The following is a 21,845-nucleotide window of genomic DNA, read 5'->3' as shown; positions in this document are numbered from 1 at the left end:
CAAAAACACATACAAGTGCTGTGTGGCTTGGCTCTTTATGTTTGTATTTCTGAGGAGGAAAAAATTCTATTGGATTTAGGTGAGGACTGGAAACCAAGAGAATAGAGTATAATTATGGAATTTACACACACACACACACACACACAGAGTGGTCCTCTCTTATCTGACACTTTCCATTGTTTCAGATATTTCACCCACCATTTGGAAATATTAAATGGAAAATTCTAAAATTTATAAATTTTAAATTGCATGTAGTACTAAGAAGTATGTTGAGGGAAGGGAAAAAATAACAGAATGAATCAAACAACATTACTCTGTAAATTTATGATTACACAAATGGTATGCCTTTGCGCCATGTACAAGCAGAGAAACAGCATGTGTCCCATTTGTTTACAATAAAAATAAATAAATAAATAAAATAAAATTCATCTTAATATTTCCTCAAAAAAAAAAAAAAGTATGTTGAACTCACTCTTCATCCTGCCTAGAATGTGAATCCCTTTGTCCAACATGTCCATGCTATATATGCTACCTGCTGTTAGTCATTCATAGCCATCTCTGTAATCACATCATTTGTCACAGTACAGCTTATATTCAAGTAACACTTACTTTACTTAATAATGGCCCCCAAACATGAAAGTGATGCTGGTAATTTTATTACAGTGTATTAAATTATTCTATTTTTAATTTCTTATTGTGCCAAATGTATGCATTAATTCATCATAGGTATATATAGGAAAAATGGTATATATAGGATTCTGTACTGTCTGTTGTTTGAGGTATCCACTGGGAGTCTTGGAACGTATCTCCCACTGATAAGGGGGAACAACTGTATTTTAGTGAAGGTTTATCACTGCCATTCTTTTCTAGACGTTTTCATATGATAAAAATGATTACATAATAATCAAAAGCCTAGTCCCTGGAAAAGGGAAATATTTTATGCATTTTCCCTCTTCATGAATTAAGGGCATCATCTTGGCATCAAAGGAGAATTTTTTTTTTTAGTGAAAATACAAATGTATGGTTTCTTTTGAGAATTAAAAATAAAGAATGTAAAATGTCTATTATTATTAATTGAGGGATAATTTTTATCTGCCTTTTATCCCTGCAACCATCATATTCATGACAGAGCAAAATAAAGTCCATATCTGCATTCATGAGGGTTTAATTCTTGTAAGTTTATTACTGCTACTACTAATAATTGATAATAATAAACAATAGTTATTTGTACTTTTATAACATGGCTTCCAGGTTTTAAAGTATTTTCATTTAAGTTATAAAATTCTTACATCAACTCAATGAGAAGGACAAGGTGGCTATTATCTTTATTTTACAGTTGGATAATATTTGACCCAGGGAGGGTCAATGACTTAGTGATCAAATAACTAGATAATGAAGAGTCTGAATTTAAAAGTTATTATGAAGTTTCTTCTTTGATCTATGGAGGCCCAGGTGTTAGGTCACACACCACACACAAGAACAGGTTGAGGAGAAGTAGAGTTATTCACCTGATAGACTAGAATTAAGTATACCTTTATCAGATGCTTCATTGAAATTGTCTTCTGTGGTATCTCTATGAAAGAGGGAGAAAAGTAGACTAGGTGATTATGTCACTGGTTAAATTCATAACCCAGAGTGCTGATCATTGTTACTCTGAAGAGAGTTTTGAAGAGCATGTCCTCAGTTCTGCTATGTCTGTCTGTATTGTATGTAGGAGATAATATACAATAGGCTGATCAAATCTTTGGGTAATGCAAGACTCAATAACTATATTTTGAATTTGCTCTTTTCTTTCTTTAAGCCCCCACCACCTTCCTGCTCTTCAGTCAAAAGAGTGCTATCAATCGCATGGTGATTGATGAACAACAGAGTCCTGACATCATCCTTCCCATCCACAGTCTTCGAAATGTCCGGGCCATTGACTATGACCCTCTGGACAAGCAGCTCTATTGGATCGACTCACGACAAAACATGATCCGAAAGGCTCAAGAAGATGGCAGCCAGGTAATTCAGGGCTCATTAATTTCTTCTCTTCCCTTCCCCTTCTTCTTTCTTTTCTCTTTTCTCCTCTCTTTTCCTTTCTTTTATTTTCCCTCCCTCCCTTTCATCTGTCTATCCATCTTTCTTTTTCTTATACTGGAGATTGAACTCAGGACCTTACATATGCTAGGCCCAAGGGTCTTGAGCTACATCTCTAGCCCTTTTTATTTTGAAACATGGTCTGGCTAAGTTGATAAGGCTGGCCTTGAACTTGTGAGTCTCCTGCCTGAGCCTCCTAGTAGCTGGAATTAAGGAGTGTGCCACTATACTTAGCCAGGGCTCAGTTCAAAATTCGTTTCTTCTGATTGGTAATTGGACTAACCAATTATACTATTTCACTTGATTCTGCTTAAGTGTGTGTGTGTCAGAGAGAGAGAGAGAGACTGAGATTTTGAACTTAGAAGCTCTCTCCTCCTGATGATCTTTCTCTGAGTAAATAATTACTTGACAATGGTATTGGGTTAGAAATTATATTAGGATAGCTTAAGCTCTTATATCAGTATTGACTGTCACTGTTACATCCATTTATGTAGTCTTTTCCCTTATGATTCCATTTGTGTGGAATGTTAGAAGTTTTGAAGTCAGATAGGCCTTAGTTCTGATCTAAGCTCTATCTTTTCCTAGGATTCTTATAAACTTTCTTAACTGAAAAAAATGCAAAGCACATAGCACTTACCTGTTATGTGGTAGGGACTTGATAAATAAGAGTTACATTATTGATTACCTATTATTTAAAAGGTTCAGAGGACAGGAAACATAACATAATCTTACAAAATTTAAAACATCTAGGATGTGCTGTTGATCCAGTATTTTTTGGTAAATATTATTTAGTGTCTATGAGATAGGAATAAGAATATTGTCAGTCTTATTTATGCCTACAACACTAGTAATGGATTTATATATTACTATCATTTTTTCTTTCTGTGACCAAGCAGTGTTAGATTGGGATTACAATAAATATAACTCTTTATTGTCTTCCGTATAGCAGTGATGTTAAACTTAATTTTGAATGTACAAAAATTTAGGGGGATTCAATTATTAATTTTTGCTACATCTTTTCAAACAGGAGCAAGGAGGTAATATATTTAGGGCTATGGAAAGATTCTTTAGGGGTGGGGTTATAGTTGTATATTCTAGATACACTTTATACTGGTAGGTCGGAACTAATGACTGATAACTAGTAGATAGAAACTGTGGTTATTATATAACCAAGGACATGGCAAATAAATAATCACATTAAGAAATGTTTCCTCAAAGTCTCGGTAAATGACTTTACCAAGATCTGAATACATTCAGATGGACAGATCTTCTCATGATTGACTTTGTATAAAAAAAAAATACACACACGTATTTACTTTATTTGTGTGGGGGAGTGAATTTCAGGATTAGAGATGATTGATAGAGTTGGTTTGTAGTCCTGACTCGTGTTATCATTTCTAGAGCAATTTCTCTTAATTCTAAACTGTTGACATTTGGGGCCAGATAAATCTTTGTTGTGGGGCTACCCTACATGTTGTAGAATGTTTAACAGCATCCTTTGCCTCTACCCACTAAGATGCCAATAATATCCCTGTAGTCCTGACAACCAAAAATGTCTCCAAACATTGCCAATTGTCTGTAGGGGTTAGACATTATCCCTGATTGAGAAACATGTCTCTGTAATTTCTGGGGTGTGGTTCTAGCCACAGTTGTGTACAGTTTGCAGGAAGCTGCTGCTGCTTTCTCCCTTCTGTCTCTAATCAAGGCATCATTGGGTTCTTGGAGCAACTAATCTATCCTCAGCTCCCTCTTCTACCCCAGGCCATAACAATCCATGGAATATTTGAGGTGCATGTTAACAAAGAAGCACATTATCTGTAACAAACGTGTTGGTAAAAAAGCTCCCAAAGACTTGAGACATCCTTCTCAGGTGTGTGACCACATAGGCGGAAGTATTGTGAATGGATACCTCAGGGCTATTTGGTATGGAGTCTTTAACTTTCTGTGTGTGCCTTTTTCTTTCCTTTAGGGCTTTACTGTGGTTGTGAGCTCAGTTCCAAATCAGAACCTAGAAATACAACCCTATGACCTCAGCATTGACATTTATAGCCGGTACATCTATTGGACTTGTGAGGCTACCAATGTCATTAATGTGACAAGATTAGATGGAAGATCGATTGGAGTGGTGCTGAAAGGCGAGCAAGACAGACCTCGAGCCATTGTGGTAAACCCAGAGAAAGGGTATGTTACTAAAGTGGTATTCAGCTATCTTTGCATCTAAGACCCTTCTTGATTTTCCTTTTCAGCTCTTTATTTATCTTTAGGTATTCTGTGCTCCTGTGAACAGCTCATTATTCTTCATCCACTTGCCCATGCATTTTCTTATAGCTTTCTTCTATTTTCTTTTATTTCACTGCCTAGAATTTCCTTTCTTGGTTTAGTTCTAAATTTCACTCATACCTTCAGGACCTTTGCAGCTGCTGTTTCCTCTATAAAGTTTCCTTGGTCTTCCCACTCCCAGCCAGATGTGATTCTCCCCTCTCCTAGATACTCAGTGCTCTGTATCTGTTATTCTCTGTTCATATTTAGTCCTTTTCAGTTTGTCTTATACTTAACTATTTTTCAGTTGTATATTTCTTACTATGCCTTAGACTATTTATGACAAGAATTTTTTTTTATTTATACAGAGCTTTGCATTTAATAAATATTAAATACTCAGTTGCATATGAAAGAAAGATAAAGAATTCAGCAAGGAAAGTAGCTTATTTATAAAAAATTACAGAAAAGGGATGAAACCTATAAGTTAAATATAAGAAATGATTCATATAACTTGTTTTTAGTTATTAACAAAAAAGGAACTTAAAATTTTGTGTCTAGTTCCCTCTGGCCACTGATTTCTAATTTATTGTGTTATTCTGAAAACATTGGCATGCCTATGTCTAACACTCTTCTGTTAATCTATGGAAGTTAATTCCTTTGAATTTTCATGTGCTCTTTGTTACTTCTATGAAAGTAGAAGCATACCATGGCCTTTTTTAATATTAAAGTTTTAGGTGGGAGGGACAAATGGGGAATGGTAAATCAGTGAGTATGAAGCTATAGTTAGATCGGAGTAAAAAGTTTTGACACTGTTGCACAGTAGGGTGACTATACATAACAGTGTATTGTATATCTCAAAAAACTAGAAAAAAAAAGGATTTTGAATGATAAAGCTTAAGATAATTATACCTGGTAATGCATGTATACATGTATTAAAACATCATATGTTACTCCATGCATATGTACAGTTTTTATCAGCTTAAAAATAAAACAGATTTAAAGACATTTACAAGTAAGATTTAAAATATTATTTTACCTTCATTTATCTTTTTTTTTTTTTAATAGTGATAGGTATCAAGCCAAAGGGCTTTGTGCATACTAGGCAAGCATTCCACCACTGAGCTGCATCCCTAGCCCCTACCTCTATTTGTCTTAATCATTAAGCATATTCTTATTTTACATGGTTTCTTACTTTGATAACTTCTCATTTCTTCTAATTATTCTTCTGGTGAAGTATAACTTCTTATTTTCTTCTAATTACTCTTCAGGTATATGTACTTCACCAATCTTCAGGAAAGATCTCCTAAAATTGAACGGGCTGCTTTGGATGGAACGGAACGGGAGGTCCTCTTTTTCAGTGGCTTAAGTAAACCAATTGCCTTAGCTCTTGATAGCAGGTTGGGCAAGCTCTTTTGGGCTGATTCAGATCTCCGGCGAATTGAAAGCAGTGATCTCTCAGGTACCCAGGAAGTATATTTCCATATTTTTGAGTTTTTAAGATGATTTAATAGCATTTGCATTTTTCTTGCATTGTATTTCTGTACAGATTTATTTACAGTTTTATTTTGTATAGTATACATCAAGTTGTTTGGGTAAGAGCCTTTTCTTTAATCATCATCATGTACTTGCTCTGTTATATAATTATTTGCCAGTTTTCTTGATATGGTAGTAGAATATTTCTTATGTATCTTTTTTCTTAGTTCTTCTCCTCTGGTTTACATTCTCATCTGATTGATTGGTGGTCTCCCTGCTTGGTTTTCCTTATAAAAGTGTACATATATAAACTTTCATGAACATAATTTTATATATACAAATTTAATTTCTGAAACATGTTTTTTTGTTTTGTTTTGGGTGTTACTGGGAATTGAACCAAGGGCCTCATGCATGCTAGGCAAGTGCTCTACCACTGAGCTACATCCCCAGCCCTTTTCATTTTATTTTGAGACAGGGTCTCACTTAGTTACTCAGGCTGGCCTTGAACTTGATTTTCTCCTGCTTCTGCTTCCTGAGTAGCATAAATTACAGGTGTGCACCGTTGCTCCCTGCCTGAAGTGTGGTTACTATTGTCACCACTTTACTCTAAAAATCTTTAGGACAGTCAAATAACCTGCAGGAGAGAGGTTTAAATGTACACTTAATTTGCTCTAAATTGATATTTACCTTTCACAAACTTAGCTTGACTTTACATTCCTCATATTTTAACCAAATTAAATCATTCTTTGTTCTTAAGATACTTTAATTTCTCATTTCTCTATAGTGCTCTGTGATCATATTTTACTCATCTACCCTAATTTCTTATATCTAAACATCCTGTACAGCCTTACTAGTGATCAGGGAAATTAAATTAAAATAATACATTGTGTCTATCAGGGTGATGAAAACATTAAAGTTGATGATAGTTAACACTGGCCAGAATGATAGAAAATAACATTCTCATATGGTTTGGTGAAAATGGGATTAGATAGAGCCTTATGGAGGGTAATTTGCCAGTAGTTATCAGCATTTAAAACTGGCATTCCCTTCAATGTGGCAGTTTCCCTTTTTAGAGAAATATAAACCCAAGTGTAAGGGGTATTCATGAATACTATTTGTAATTGTTTTTCATGGAGAAACATTCTACTACATTAGCGTATAGGATATTAAAGTCCTTTGAAAGAGTGAGGTAGATATGTGTGCACTGATGTAGAAGGATGGAGACTTTTTAAAACAAATTTCATAACCATGTTTATTAAGATCCAATTTTGTTTAAAATTTAAAACTATACAGTATATATGCATGAACCTCCTGCCACACACAAAGTATATATACCATTAAGAAATAAGAGCACATTTGTATGTTCACCTTTTTTTTTTTTTTTTTTGGTAGTTATAGATGGACAGAATGCTTATTTTTATGTGGTGCTTTGTTTATTTTTATGTGGTGCTAAGGTTCGAACCCAGTGCCTCACATATGCTAGGCAAGTGCTCTGCTACTGAGCTACAACCCAGCCCTGTATGTTCACTTTGAAATATGTAGACACATATGCCTTGAGAAAGATTTGGAATGTTAGCATTATAAAATGTTAAGAATATTATTTCAAATTTTATATTTCTGAATACATTTGTAATTTAAAATATAAAAAAACAATTCTGGCCAGATGTATTGGCACATGCCTGTAATCTCAGCAGCTCGGGAGGCAGAGGCAGGAGGATTACAAGTTCAAAGCCAGCCTCAGCAACTTTAGGAACACCCTAAGCAAATTAATGAGACTCTGTCTCAAAATAAAATTTTTTTTCAAAGGGCTTGGGAATGTGGCTCAGTAGTTTAGCACCCCTGGGTTCAATCCCTGTATCAAAAAACAAAAATAAAAACAAAACAATTTTGTCTTTTCTTCAGGTTCTAGAGCCCCCTTTGCTTTCTCTGATTCTGAATAATCATATACCTAGTTACGCAAGTGTATTCACATGTCTGCCATAGTATATCCTTCCCCTGATCTGATTTCCTATGTCTCTTATTTCACCTCTGTTTTGTATAATAATTGTTTATGTCCATGTTTCAGCTTTTGTATTATTATTGAAGATGTTTTCCCACCCCCTTGCCTTTTCTCTCTTTCTCTTCTTTTATGATGTTTGGTTTTTGTTATTAAAGTAACACATGTTCATTAAAGAAAGTCTGGAAAATAACTTAAGGTATCAAGAGATTATCTGCCACACTTATTTTTAACTTCAGTGAGTTAACTTCCGTTTTTTAAATTGTTTTTCTCACTTTTTTTATTGGTGCATTAGAGTTGTACATAATGATGGGATTTTCCTCATAATATAACAATATAACTTGGCAAATATCACCCCTCAGCAATTCTCCTCATCCTCCCTCCCGCTTTCTACCCTTCTATTCTCCTCCTTCTCTACCCGAGAGGTAACTTTTGATGTTTTTCTTTGCCATGTATGTTTTGAGGTGTTTGTGTTTATTTAACCTATACACACACACACACAAACACAAACACACACACATTTATATATCTTTTCACTTTGTAATATAAATAGTCCCATCATATATTCTTTTATAGATTGCTTTTTTCAGGAAAATTATGGTTTTGAGATGATCCATGTTGATCCAACTCTGTTGTTTGTTTTCAATGCTAAATACCATTTTATTGTATGACTATTCTGTTATTTGTCTATTTAGCTATCTACACTGTCTAAAAAAAATTTCTGAATTTTTTTTGCCATGAACATAGTAAATGTCCCTGTGCAAACATTTAAACATTTCTTCAAGGCCTAATATTACTAGTGGAATTTCTGAAATATAATATGGACATATATGTGCATGTATGTATGTCTGTTAAACAGGTATAGATTACTCTCCAGTGTGATTACATCAATTTGAAGTTTGTATCAGTAATATATGAGAGTTACCACTCATATTATTGTTATTGTTATTGTCAGGCTTACAGATTTTTGACAATCCAGTAAGTTTAAAAGATAAAACACATTAATAAAAGTTTTCATTACCCTGTTTCTAGCAAGTCTTAACAAAATGTCATGTTTTTATTGGTAATTCACATTTCTTTTGTGAATTGCCGTTCACAGCCTCTGTTCATTTTAATTTTCCCTTCTTTTCTATTTTTTGAGACAGAGTCTCACTAAGTTTCCCTGGCTGGCCTTGAACTTGCAATCCTCCTGCCTCAGCCTCCAGAATAGCTGGTATTACAGGCGAGTGCCACTGTGCCCAGCTGCCGTTTTTCTATTTTGGATTTCTAGAATTCTTTATGTATTCAGACTATTAATTCATTATTTAGTTACATATGAATTGGAGGATAATTAGCATGTTTAAGAAATTTACTCTTTTTATCCATAACCATGAATATCCTTCCTTCATTTTGGTCTTGTTTAATAGTTTTTGGTACATCTTCATAGTTTTTTCTGTAGTGATCTTGTACTTCATTTGCAGATATATAGGAGCCTCCTTTTACTTACAAGGAACCAAGTTTTTTTTTTTTCCAATCTGTGTGGCAAATTGAGTTTTCAACACCATTGACTAAATAATCCATCTTTTCTGATACACAACTTTTATTATATATAAGATTCTTATACATACTCTAGTCTTATCTTTTTAGTTCTCTTACATGAATGTATTCTCTTGCAGAGATCTATATAGTCTTCCCCCTTCTCCTTAGAGGATATGTTCCATGATCTCCAGTGGATGCCTGAAACTATGGATAATACCAAACCTCAAATATTTTATTTCCTGTATGCCCTGCAGTGTAACCACATAGTACCAGAGTTAATCTCTTTCCCTGTTTTATGCGCTCGTACCTCCTTCATATCTTGTACTTTGGGGCCACTGTCAAGCAAAAGAAATGTTTCTTGAACACAAGCACTGTGATACTGTGATAGTTTTTTTTTTTTTTTTTTTTAAAAACAGGCTGCATTTTGATTCATTGTACACAAATGGGGCACAATTTTATTTCTATGGTTGTACACAATGTAGATTCACACCATTCATGTAATCATACATGTACATAGGGTAATGATGTCTGTCTCAGTCCACTATCTTTCCTTCCTCCACTCCTCCCTCCCCATTTCCCTCTACACAATCCAGATTTCCTCCATTCTTCTCTTGCTCTCCCACCCCCCCCTTATGTATCATCATCCACTTATCAGAGAAAGCATTCAACCTTTGGTTTTTTGGGCTTAGCTTATTTCACTTAGCATGACATTCTCCAGCTCCATCCATTTATCAGCAAATGCCATAATTTTATTCTTTTTATGACTGAGTAATATCCCATTGTGTATATATATATCATAGTTTCTTTATCCATTCATCAATTGAAGGGCATCTAGGTTGGTTCCACAATCTAGCTATTGTGAGTTTTATATGAGATGACTACCAAGATACCAATGGTAGGTACCTTATATGATGGTGCTGAACTTTCTCCGCTATAAATATTTTTTTCTCCTATTATACAGTTCTTTTTCTTCTACTTTCTTGGAACGCTTTTTAAATTTGTCATCCAGCTTTCTTATTGAAAAAAAGGTTTTTTTGACTTTTCCAGTGTCATGCTTTTAATTTGCAAAAGCTGTTTTGTTTGTTCATTTTGTTTTTTCCTCTGAATGCTCTGCTCTTGAAGCATCCTGTTCTATAGGGTTTTAATGACTAATTTATTTATTTTCTGCTGCTTTTGTTTTTCCTCTTATTTCAATTTAAAATTAGTTTCAATTTTTTTTTAAATATATATTTTAGTTGTCGATGGACCTTTATTTATTTTCATGTGGTACTGAGGATTGAACCCAGTGCGTCACACATAATAGGCAAGTGCTCTACTACGGAGCTATAACCCCAGACAGTTTCAATTTTATACAGAGGTTTTCTTTAAATATTTGGTGATCCTTACTTGTCTTTATATTTAATATCAGGCTGGATGCAGCGTTGCAGCAGCTTGGCATGGCTGAGGCAGAAGGATTTCAAGTTCAAAGCCAGCATCGGCAACTGAGTGAGGCCCTAAGCAATTCAGCGAGACCCTGTCTCTAAATAAAATATGAAAAAGGGGTTGGGGATGTGGCTTAATGGTTAAGTGCCTCTGGGTCAATCCCTGACACCCCCCCCGCCCCCCCCCCCCAAAAAATAGAAATGGGTTGCCTAGTGTTCTTAAAAGATGTTGGGGATGGTATTATCATTAGAAAGATTTTTAAGTAATACTCTTGTGATAATCCATTTATGGCACTAACTTTTTGTCTTTGCCTGGTATATTAAAGTCTGATTATTTTCAGTCTTCTGCCAGACTAAAGGAGGAGTTCCAGGAGCTATTTAACTTGAACATAATTTTGGTTAATATTCTCTTTCTAGCCCCAGCCATATAAATCCTCCCTTTGCTGCATTCTAAAATACCTGGTGCTTCCGTATCCTCAGGATGAGTTTATGCACTAATCTTTTATTGCCCATCACCACCAATTTAGTATTAGTAGAGAACATAAGTAACCTTGTTCTTAATCTGCCATGTTGACTTAGGTAGTGCCTTCCTTTCTGGTTTCTTCACTTTTCTCCATTTATTAAAGCATAGCATTATGCTTGCCTCTTTCCTAGAACTATCCTTGTTATTCCTAAAACATAAGCTAATGTCTTTCTTTAACTGAACTCATTAATTAGAAATCTTGAAAACTTTCCATATATATTCAAAGGACTATTATGAAGAAAAGGGAAAGGATTATATATATTATTTTCTTTTTTCTTTTCTTTTCTTTTTTTTTTTTTGAGTGAGGGAGAAGCAATGAATAAAGGAATGGCATGTGTGGACTCAGATGTCAGCCTCCTCTGTGGAAGAACTTTCACACTGTCAAACAATAAAACAACTTGCTTCTTCAGAGTCTAGATAGCTCTGTGTTTGGGATGTTATAGGAATAATTCTTGTCTTGGGGTAAGGCTTGACCCAGTGAGTCAGTCTTTTTTCTGTGTTCTGAGAAGCCAGGTGGGATGAGGGCAGAGTTATTTTCACAGATGTTCTCCCCTAGTAGGGGGTGCCAAGCATAAATCTCTGGGCTTACCATCACTGCTTCATTTAAAGAAGGGCCATTTTTATCTGTTTTATATTGGAGTTTCCATAAAATTAAGTTTGGAAAATGGACTCTACTAAAATGAAAAATGAAATAAGCTGCTCAATTCTTTTCTACATTTCTATAAAGTAGACATTTTACTGTCTCTTTATTGTGGTACTTGGTAATGAACCCAGGGGTGCTTCACCTCTGAGCTATATTCCCAGCCCTTTTTATTTTTTAATTTGAGGTAGGGTCTCACTATGTTGACCTGGTTGGCCTTAAACTTGTGATCCTTTTGCCTCAGCCTCCTGAGTAGCTGGGATTACTGGTGTGTGTCCCTATACCCAGCTTACTATTTATTCTTTTTTTTTTTTTTTTAATTATTTACTCTTGATAGTACATTGATTCATTGTCTGTTTTCTGATGTGTATATATTCTCAGCATGAGTTTTAAGCTTTGTGGTAAAGAGCTCATCCTTTTCTTTCCCATACTTGGAGTCTAACTGGTATTCATTAAATAATGGTTGAAAGTATGATTTGACAAAATTAATCATTGCTGTTGAATGTTCTCCTTTTCCAAGGTGCCAACAGGATAGTGTTAGAAGACTCCAATATTTTGCAGCCTGTGGGACTAACTGTGTTTGAAAACTGGCTCTATTGGATTGATAAGCAGCAGCAAATGATTGAAAAAATTGACATGACAGGTCGAGAGGGCAGAACCAAAGTCCAGGCTCGAATTGCCCAGCTTAGTGACATTCATGCAGTAAAGGAGCTGAACCTTCAGGAATACAGTAAGTGCTGATGGACTAAGGCTAATTGGAGGACTTGTTTGTGTTGTAAGAAACTGATATATACTTTTATGTCTTCTTGGCCTCTTTTATCTTCAAGATTTTCATGTACTTTTAGTTTTGCCATTTTTAAAAAACAAATTCTTTATACGTTTATAGCTTTATGTCAAACTCATCTGGAATCTTTTCCAAATTGATAATTTCCTTGTAATGCAGGAATGGGAGAAAGTCGTGTTCTTGCCAATTTAAAAAAATTTGTGCTGAGGTTATAGCTCAGTGGTACACTTGCCTAGTATGCACGAAGAAGTCCTAGGTTCTGTCCTCAGCAACACACACACACACACACACACACACTCCCTCTCTCTCTCTCTCTCTCTCTCTCTCTCTCTCTCACACACACACACACACACACCCACACAGACTGTAAGTATTAACTCTGCATTTCATGCCTTTTCTCACACACACACACACACACACACACACACACACACACACCACAGACTATAAGTATTAACTCTGCTTTTCATGCCTTTTCTTTATCTCCTTCAGTCACTTTGAGATACTGGTATTAACTTTTATTTCTCTTTTTCACTCCTTACCCTTAATGTTTGAACAAAGGCAAAAATTATATTTTATATAAAGATTAATATGCTTATTGTGGATTAATGATATTTTTAAGCAAAAGCAAAATAAACTACATATAGTATGTAAACAGAGAAGACTTAAATCAGTAAGTGCTTATTTATTATTTTCCTTTTAGATAAGTTTTTTTAATTCCTAACTTAGAAAAAAAGTTATGATTTTTAAATTTTATGAAAACTTTGGAAAATGACTAAACATCTTGGCTTAATTTCTTTTTAATTCATGTATATAACCAAAAGTGTCCTCATAGCAGTCATTATTATAGGACTTAGATTATGATAGTGCTAAAATTTAATGGAAAACTAGAGAGGGAACCATTATAATGCCTTACCGTCTCAGCTCAGTGCTTTCCAGTAGAGTTGAAGCATGAAAAGAAAATGAGGGAATGTGAAAGCCATTCCTTGTTCATTTCAGGTGTTCATTATGTTGCCACCGATCATGAATTAGGCTGTAAAATTAAAGGTATTTGAGAATTAGAAAGTTAGAATTTTTGTCATTTTATGTTGTAACTTGGACTAGGCATTTAATAGAAATAAGGTAATAATGACAGTACCTGCATCATTTAGTTGATAAATGAATATTTGTTTTTGCAGAAAAACTCAATGGATTTTTTTTTTTTTTTTTTTTTAAGAATTTCGGCTAAGAGTATCTTTTTTGTTTTTATATTTAGGAAAACATATTTTAAAGTTTCTAATAACATAAGAGAATGATATTTTTGTTAAAAGTTTCATGGAATTAAAGATTGAGAGACATTGCTGTATAGATTGTATTTTCTAATATAAGTGATGTCTGTTTTGGACAATCTTTCATAGATGGCTGATTTTGTCAATCTCATCAACACAAACAAGCGTAACATGTTAATTTAGATGAAAGTTGGATAATAAATGATGGTACATTAAATGCTGTTTTGGGGTTTGTGTGTGTGTGTGTGTGATGACAGGTCAAGTTGCTTGTAACACAAACTAAATAGAAAATTCAGAGCAATGATTTTTTAAAATACAGTTTGTGAACCATATTTTAAAATGTTTTGCCTAATGTTTTGTTTCTCTAACTTTGCCCAAATTTGAGGAAATTAGACATTTGTGATACTGCAAGTTACCCTTTGCAATTGACCAAGCGATAATTTTTTGTCTGTCTCTGAATAGTTCAATTCCATGTGATTTTAAGTTTTTTCTCCTAATAACTTTAATTCTCAATGGATTCCTCACTAAAATACACCTTTTAGGTGAAATCATTTTATCTTTTAAAAGATAAAATTTCTGAGATAAAATCTTAAAAGAGTTCTTACAATAGAATGATATCCAGGTCTCAGTGGATTCCCTAGCAATGTTTCTATTAGTTCTATTAATTAGCTTTTCTTGTTTACAAAATTAACAGAAGGAGCTGAGGGTTGTGGCTCGGTGGTGGAGTGCTTGCTTAATGTGCGAAGCACTGGGTTCAATTCTCAGCACCACATAAAAATAAAGATATCATGTCCATCTACAATTAAAAAATATTTAAAAATTTAAAAATCATATCTTTGGAAGAAAAACAAAATTAACATAAGCCTGTAATATCATGTTGTTTTTATGTATATGTGTGTGTGTATATATATAAAACCACTATATCAGTAAGTATATAAAAATAACAGCAACAGTGGTTAGGTATAAATCTATTCTTATAGGTTGTATGGGGATGGAGTGAAGAATGATGTTATGGAAGTAAAGTCCAAGCTGATTTTACACTTGGGTTTCATGTAGTTCATAAAATAACCGACTTTTATAATTGTTCCTTTTTCCAGGACAGCACCCTTGTGCCCAGGATAATGGTGGCTGTTCCCATATTTGTCTTGTGAAAGGAGATGGTACTACAAGGTGTTCTTGCCCCGTGCACTTGGTTCTGCTTCAAGATGAGCTATCTTGTGGAGGTAAATACATCATAATTTTCTTGTGGCAGTCTAAATGCCACTATATTTCATACTGTGGTTTTAGCCTTCTATGATTAGGCAGTGAAATTACCTAATTAAATTGGTTACTTGTGTTCCATTCATCTGCACTGTACTAGGTTTTTGAGTTATTTTCTCTCTCCTCATCCCCTCAGCTCTCCTTCCCCTCATCCCCTGAAAATCACCATTTTAATCTTTGTTTCTGAGTTTGACTTTTACATTCTACATATAAGTGGAATTATGTGATATTTGTCTTTCTGTGCCTTGCTTATTTCATTTAACTTTATGATCTCTAGGTTTGTTTGTTGCAAATGATAGCGTTTCCTTCTTTTTTAAGGCAAAGTAGTATTTCATTGTATATGTATTTGCCACATTTTCAGCCTGTGAATGAGTATATTTCCTAATAATTATGGTAACTTCCCTACCTTCCCAGAGGGTAGCAAGATTAATTAATATCACCTCTTGTAATCTATATCCACTGATTTCTGGATTATGTCAGTTTATGTATCATTGTTGGGAAACATCTGGTGAAAAGAATGTTCTTTTGTTCTATCCATTAATAGTTCTCTGTTGCTTTTTGTATTTACCTAGTTAATAAAATAAAAAATAATTATAATTTTTTAAACTACCAAGAATATAGTGATTATATTGTGAAGTTTGTTTAATTACTTACAAGGCATAACAGATTGGTACATTTCTTCATTAAATCATAATATGGCAATATCAAGCACCATAATAATTTTCTTACCCTTAATTCAGAATTCCTGTTGGGAATAATTCTGAGTTAATTCAATGAAAGGAAAAAAGACTGTCATGCTGTTATTTATAATGATAGAAATTTTAAACAATCTAATTTTTGTTGTTTGGAAAATTATTCAGTAAAATAACAAGTTCATACAGCTACTAAATGCTATGTCATGAAGCTGATGCAAAAATATATTTGGCTCAAGTGAAGGAAAGATTTATTAAAATGTTGTAGATTAGCAGTAGAGTGTTTGCATAGCATGTATGAAGCTCTGGGTTCTATCCCTAGTACCTTAAAAGAAAGAAAGAAAAAAATAAGTGTTTTCTTCTCTGATAAAAATTAAATACATACATCTGTAAGCCAAGATTTAAAGCTAGCATACATTCAAAACTATAAAAATTGTTGACAAAGTGGGATTACAAGTAAATTTTATTTTTCTAACTTGTTTTAACTCTTTAGCAAAGGCTTTTTATTATGAGTAAAAGTGTAAACATTTTTTCACTTACTATATACAAGCTTATTATAAGAAGTCCGCCCCATTCTGTTCATATTTATCAATTTAGATAGTATTAAAAATTTCTCCAGGCTGGGTGTGGTGGTGCATGCCTGTAATTCCAGCAGCTTGGGGCTGCTGAAGCAGGAGGATCGCAAGTTCAAAGCCAGCCTCAGCAACTTAGCAAGGCCATAAGCAACTCAGACCCTGTTTTCTAAATAAAATACAAAAAAGGACTGTGGATGTGGCTCAGTGGTTGAGTGCCCCTGGGTTCAGTTCCCAGTACCAAAACCAAACAAACAAAAACAAAAACAAACTCCTATTATTTTAATGACTATGTGGTATATTTTAATCTACCTAAATTTTCTTATAAAATAACAAGTCGTACTAGCTTGTTTTTTAAGTTCTTACTGTGTATAAAGAAACATTCCAGTAGCTTACATCTATTACATTGTGTAGTAAGTAGGAATTTAGTAGGTAAAAGTAAACATTATTGCCAGTGTTGTTATTCTTACAAATTTGTTAAAAAATCTTGTAGCCTTATTAGAAAAATAACTTATTGTCACATAAATTGCTTTAATGAGGCCAAAATTGTCTTAATGATTACTGTTTCCTTTCCCAAAATTGTTAATGTATCAGCCTTTTACTGATGTATTTTAAATTGTAGCATGGAATACAGGTCAGGTTTTCTTGTTTAGAAGTGTACATATTAGAATCACTTTTTCCTGTCACTTGATTTATGCATAGACCCTTAGAATTTTACCTAGCGTTGTCAATGAGAGAAATGTATAATTCCTGGGAATCTAGATTATTTATCAAGGTCTATATGTTATTTGAAAGGCTGATACAATTAATACTGTAATGCTATATAAACCAGCAGTCATGGGCACATTAATTTTTTCCATATAATTAACTCATTATATTCTGAGGACAAATACATCGTTCTCATCTAGGCAGATGTGATTACTGTAGGTTTTTTTGTTTGTTTGTTTTGTACCTGGGATTGAACCTAGGGCGCTTAACTAGTAAGCCACATTCCCAGCCCTTTATTATTATTATTTTTTTATTTATTTATTTTTTTCAGTTTTCGGACAGGGTCTCATTAAATTCCTTAGGGCCTTGCTTAGTTGCTTCTACTGGCCTCGGCTTACTATCTTCCTACTTCAACCTTAAGCTGCTGGGATTACAGGTGTGAGCCACTATGCCTGGCTTGTAAGGTTTTTAATAATTAAATTAATCCTGATCATAGTGCAAGGCAACATTTATACATATGCTCAGTCTCTGCATAGAGGTTATATGTAATGACTAATGTTAAGAAGAACCTCCATTTCTTTGGTTTTGCTTTCTTGTGCAGATTGACAGTGACCCTGTAATGTCCAGGTTTCTTTCTTCATTCCTTCTTAATTCCTCTCCATATGGAAAGTATTTGTTATTGATTGACAAAGATATCATAGCCATTGATCCATGTTTTTGAATTAGCAAAGCTATCTATTGAACATCCACAAGCCCTGGGGATTAATTTTGTTATTTCCTCTCCACCTATTCAAGGCAGTTAACCTAGATTAGTATATGTGTTTAGCAGACAGAGTTTCACTTGGGTGAGTTTACCAAGTTCTTTGGCCTGGAAACCAAAGCTAGGTTCTCCAATTAGTTTTATCAGTTTCGAAGTCAATACTATCTTTCCATCAGACTATCTTCCATGTCTTATTTTTCATTTCATTCTAAATACAGGACAAGGGGGAAAAAGCGGGATGATTTATTGGTTTCTCCACATTCAGCAAGAATACTTCCTGCCACATCTCTTATTCTCTTGATGAGATTTCCAGGAATCTGCCAGCCTGTAGCCATGTACCTAGGAGAACGCACTTAACTACATTACTTTGTATGTACCTAGGAGAACGCACTTAACTACATTACTTTGTGAATAGCTGGCACTAGGTTTTCCAAATGGTTGTTCTGGGCTTTGTGTGATGGATCTATACATATGCTAGTGTCTGATTCTTAGACTGTCCATCCTTATTAATGAACATGTCGAGATGGGTTCACCTAATTTTTCATCTTCAAATCAAAACAGAAGTAGATCAAATATTTAATAGGCAGCTGTTACTCATAGTGTTTCTGTGGATGGCATTGTAAGATATAATCAAATAGATATTGAATATACTATGTCTGTCGCTTTGTCTCTTACACATAAATGCATACTAAATTACTTAAATATTGCATTGCTTAATAAAACTTAATAGTGTGAGTTATTTTTCTCAGCTGAAACAATAGCAATGATGATGGTAAAGATATCAAGGGAAACTTCTGGGGACTCAGTAATTTTTTTTTTTTTGAGTGGTAGTTACATTGGTGTTGATCATTTAGTGACATTTTACCAAGTTGTACAACTTATTATTTGTTCATTCTTCAATATGTATGCCACACCACAAAGAAACTACTGTAAGAAGTCATACAGGAACTAAAGTGAAGAATGAGATCTCAAATAGTGTATGAAATTTAAATTTGAAATCTAATTGTCCCTTTGAGTATCTTGACTTACAAAAAGAATGGAGCTCCTGTTTTTACTGGATATAGTTATATTCTCCACTAGAATGGAATAACATAGAAAAGTCCTGTATTTTTATAGCATTTACATTTGACAAAACATTAAATAATCACAAAGAGCCAGGCACAGTGGTGCATTCCTATAATCCCAGTGGCTCAGGAGGCTGAGGCAAGGGGATCACCAGTTCAAAGCCAACCTCAGCAACTTAGCAAGACCTGTTTCAAAATAACAATGGCTAAAAAAAAAAAAAAAAAAAAAAAAAAAATAACAATGGCTGAGGATGTTGCTCAGTGGTTAAGTACCCCCCGGGTTCAAAATAAAATCCTAATAAAAATAATCACAAAATGACTTGATATCTCCTGAAAATACTTGTCAAAAATGCTAATCTGCGTAGAGACAAAAAGACTGTACCTGTGACTACCTATGTTAAGATATTTACATATTTAATTATGGAAAAATTGACTATACTATACTACCGTTAGTAGAATTTGCCATGACTAATCAGGGATTTATTAGCCACAAAAATGCAACTCTGAAGAAAACTGAAGGAAATATTACAAGAAAAAAAATTAACAAGTCATAGTAAAAACGATAAATTCTTCAGAAAGATTTCAAGTATTTTATCTTGGAGATGTGGCTGAGAAAGATTAAAATTGCCAATACATGTCACAAACAATTATTTAGTATAATTTTTTTATAATCAGTTAATTTAAAGATGTTTTTCTTTTGTTTTAATGTACATAGATATGTTTTTCTTATTTTTACAAAACATTTTATTCTTTTACAGTGTGAAATAGGAATGTCATAGGTACATCAGTAAATGAAAATCAGTTTGTAAATAATCACAAAATGTAATACCAAGTGTGATGATTATTTTTATGTGTCAACATGGTCAGGCCATGGTGCCTACATAGTGGTCAAACATTCTGAATGGGCATTTTTGGATGAGATAAACATTTAAATTGCTGGATTTTAAGTTAGTAACCCTCCACAATGTGGGTTAGCCATACTTAATCCGTTGAATAGATTAAAAGGCCTGAAAAGATTAAAAGGCTGACCCCACCCAAAGAAGAATAAATTCTGCTGTCAGTCTGCATTTAGAGTTCATCTGCAGCAACAGCTCATTTTGTTCACCAGCACACTGCCTTTGGATCAGTTGGAGCTCTTTTCCTGAGTCTTCAACCTGCTTGTTTCCCCCATCAGATTCTGGACTCCCTAAACCTCCATAATCCTGTGGCAGTTCCTTAAAGTAATCTATTCATCTATCTGTACACATAAACATCCTATTTTTTTTTCTTTTTTATTTGTTCTTTTTAGTTATACATGACAGTAAAATGTATTTTAACATACATATATGGAGTATAACTTCCCATTTTTGTGGTTGTGCATGATGTGGAGTAACACTGATCGTGTATTTACACACAAACATATGAAAGTTATGTCCAATTCGTTCTACTGTATTTGCTATTCCCATCCCACTTCCCTTCATTCCTCTTTGTCTAATCCAGTGAACTTCAATGCCCCCTCCACACACACACTTATTGTGAGTCAGCAGATACATATTAGAGAGAACATTTGGCCTTTGGTTTTTTGGGATTGGCTTATTTCTCATATACTCCAGTACCATCCATTTACCAGCAAATGCCATAATTTTGTTCTTCTTTATGGCTGAGTAACATTCCATTGTGTATAGGTACCACATTTTCTTTATCCATTCATCTATTGAAGGGCACCTTTTCTTTTTTTTGGGAAACCCTGACTGATTACTGAGAATTAGAAATTTATCATAATTTCTTCAGAAACTCTTAATATTTGAGCAAGCAGGCAAGACAAGAGTATAGTGTAGATCTTTAGGCTATCAATCTGTCAATCTTGCATTCTACAGTAGCATGCCCAAGAGAAAGAAGTCTCTCAAGGGAGCTTCCTAGGTCCTGGGTCCTCAGCGCTGGGTTCTAGAGGCTTGACTGTTCTTAATCTCCAGGTTTCATTAGTTTCAGAGGTTCAGCCCTGTTGGCAGAGTCCACTGCTGTGGGCCTTAGATGAGGCAGAACATCATGGCTAAAGGACATGATGGAGGAAAGCTACTCAGTTTATGGTGGCTGGGAAGCAGAGGGCTCAGTTTTTTAAAATATAAGTAATGCACATATGGATTAGCAGCCACAGGTAGTCTTAAACTATAGGAATTTGAAGAACTTCAGGATAGAGTGTAATTAAGCTGGATGCAGTGGCACGTGCTGTAATTCCAGTGGCTTGGGAGACTGAGGCAGGAGGATCACAAGTCTGAGGCCAACCTGAGCCAAGATCCTAAGCAATTGAGTGAGACCCTGTCTCAAAATAAAAAATATAGAAAGGACTGGGGATGTAGCTCAGTAAGTGAAGTACCTCTGTGTTCAATCCCTAGTCTGAAGGGGGAGAAAAAGTAATCAGAGGACCACCCAAGTATGTAAAAGTTAAGCTCTGCTATTTGGGGGAGGTTAAAAAAAAAAAACAGCAAATATTGCACAATAATTTAATGCCACTGAACTATATGTTTCGAAATGATTAAGTTGGTAAGTTTTATGTCACTTATGTTTTACTATAACAATAACAAAATCATGTCTTTCCATATCAGAGTACCTGTTACTTTAAAAGTTAAATTCTAGAAAAATTTCCTTTGTTAATAACATAGGTAAAACTGAATCAAGATCTCATCTTCCAGTTAGAAAAGGGCCTTTGGTTTCACTGTTCATTTAGTGATTATTATTATTATTATTTTTTTGTGTGTGTGTGGTGCTGGGGATTGAACCCAGGGCCTTGTGCTTGTGAGGCAAGCACTCTACCAACTGAGCTATCGCCCCAGCCCCATAGTGATTATTTT

The 21,845-nt window shown here is 34.3% G+C and overlaps 1 protein-coding gene across 1 annotated transcript in view; it reads left to right on the top strand.

Annotated features, from left to right (window-relative positions):
• LRP6 (LDL receptor related protein 6) overlaps positions 1 to 21,845 on the top strand; it is a 179,145-nt gene that overhangs the window by 131,751 nt on the left and 25,549 nt on the right. The window contains exons 13-17 of the mRNA XM_079140029.1: positions 1,802 to 2,004; positions 4,049 to 4,260; positions 5,607 to 5,797; positions 12,430 to 12,639; positions 15,059 to 15,184. Coding sequence (XP_078996155.1) covers positions 1,802 to 2,004; positions 4,049 to 4,260; positions 5,607 to 5,797; positions 12,430 to 12,639; positions 15,059 to 15,184 — 942 coding nt within the window. The remainder of the gene's footprint in view (positions 1 to 1,801; positions 2,005 to 4,048; positions 4,261 to 5,606; positions 5,798 to 12,429; positions 12,640 to 15,058; positions 15,185 to 21,845) is intronic.

The sequence above is a fragment of the Sciurus vulgaris genome, assembly GCF_902686455.1.
Source record: "Sciurus vulgaris genome assembly, chromosome: 5".
NCBI classification, from domain to species: domain Eukaryota; kingdom Metazoa; phylum Chordata; class Mammalia; order Rodentia; family Sciuridae; genus Sciurus; species Sciurus vulgaris.
This window is presented reverse-complemented; position numbering and strand designations above follow the sequence as displayed.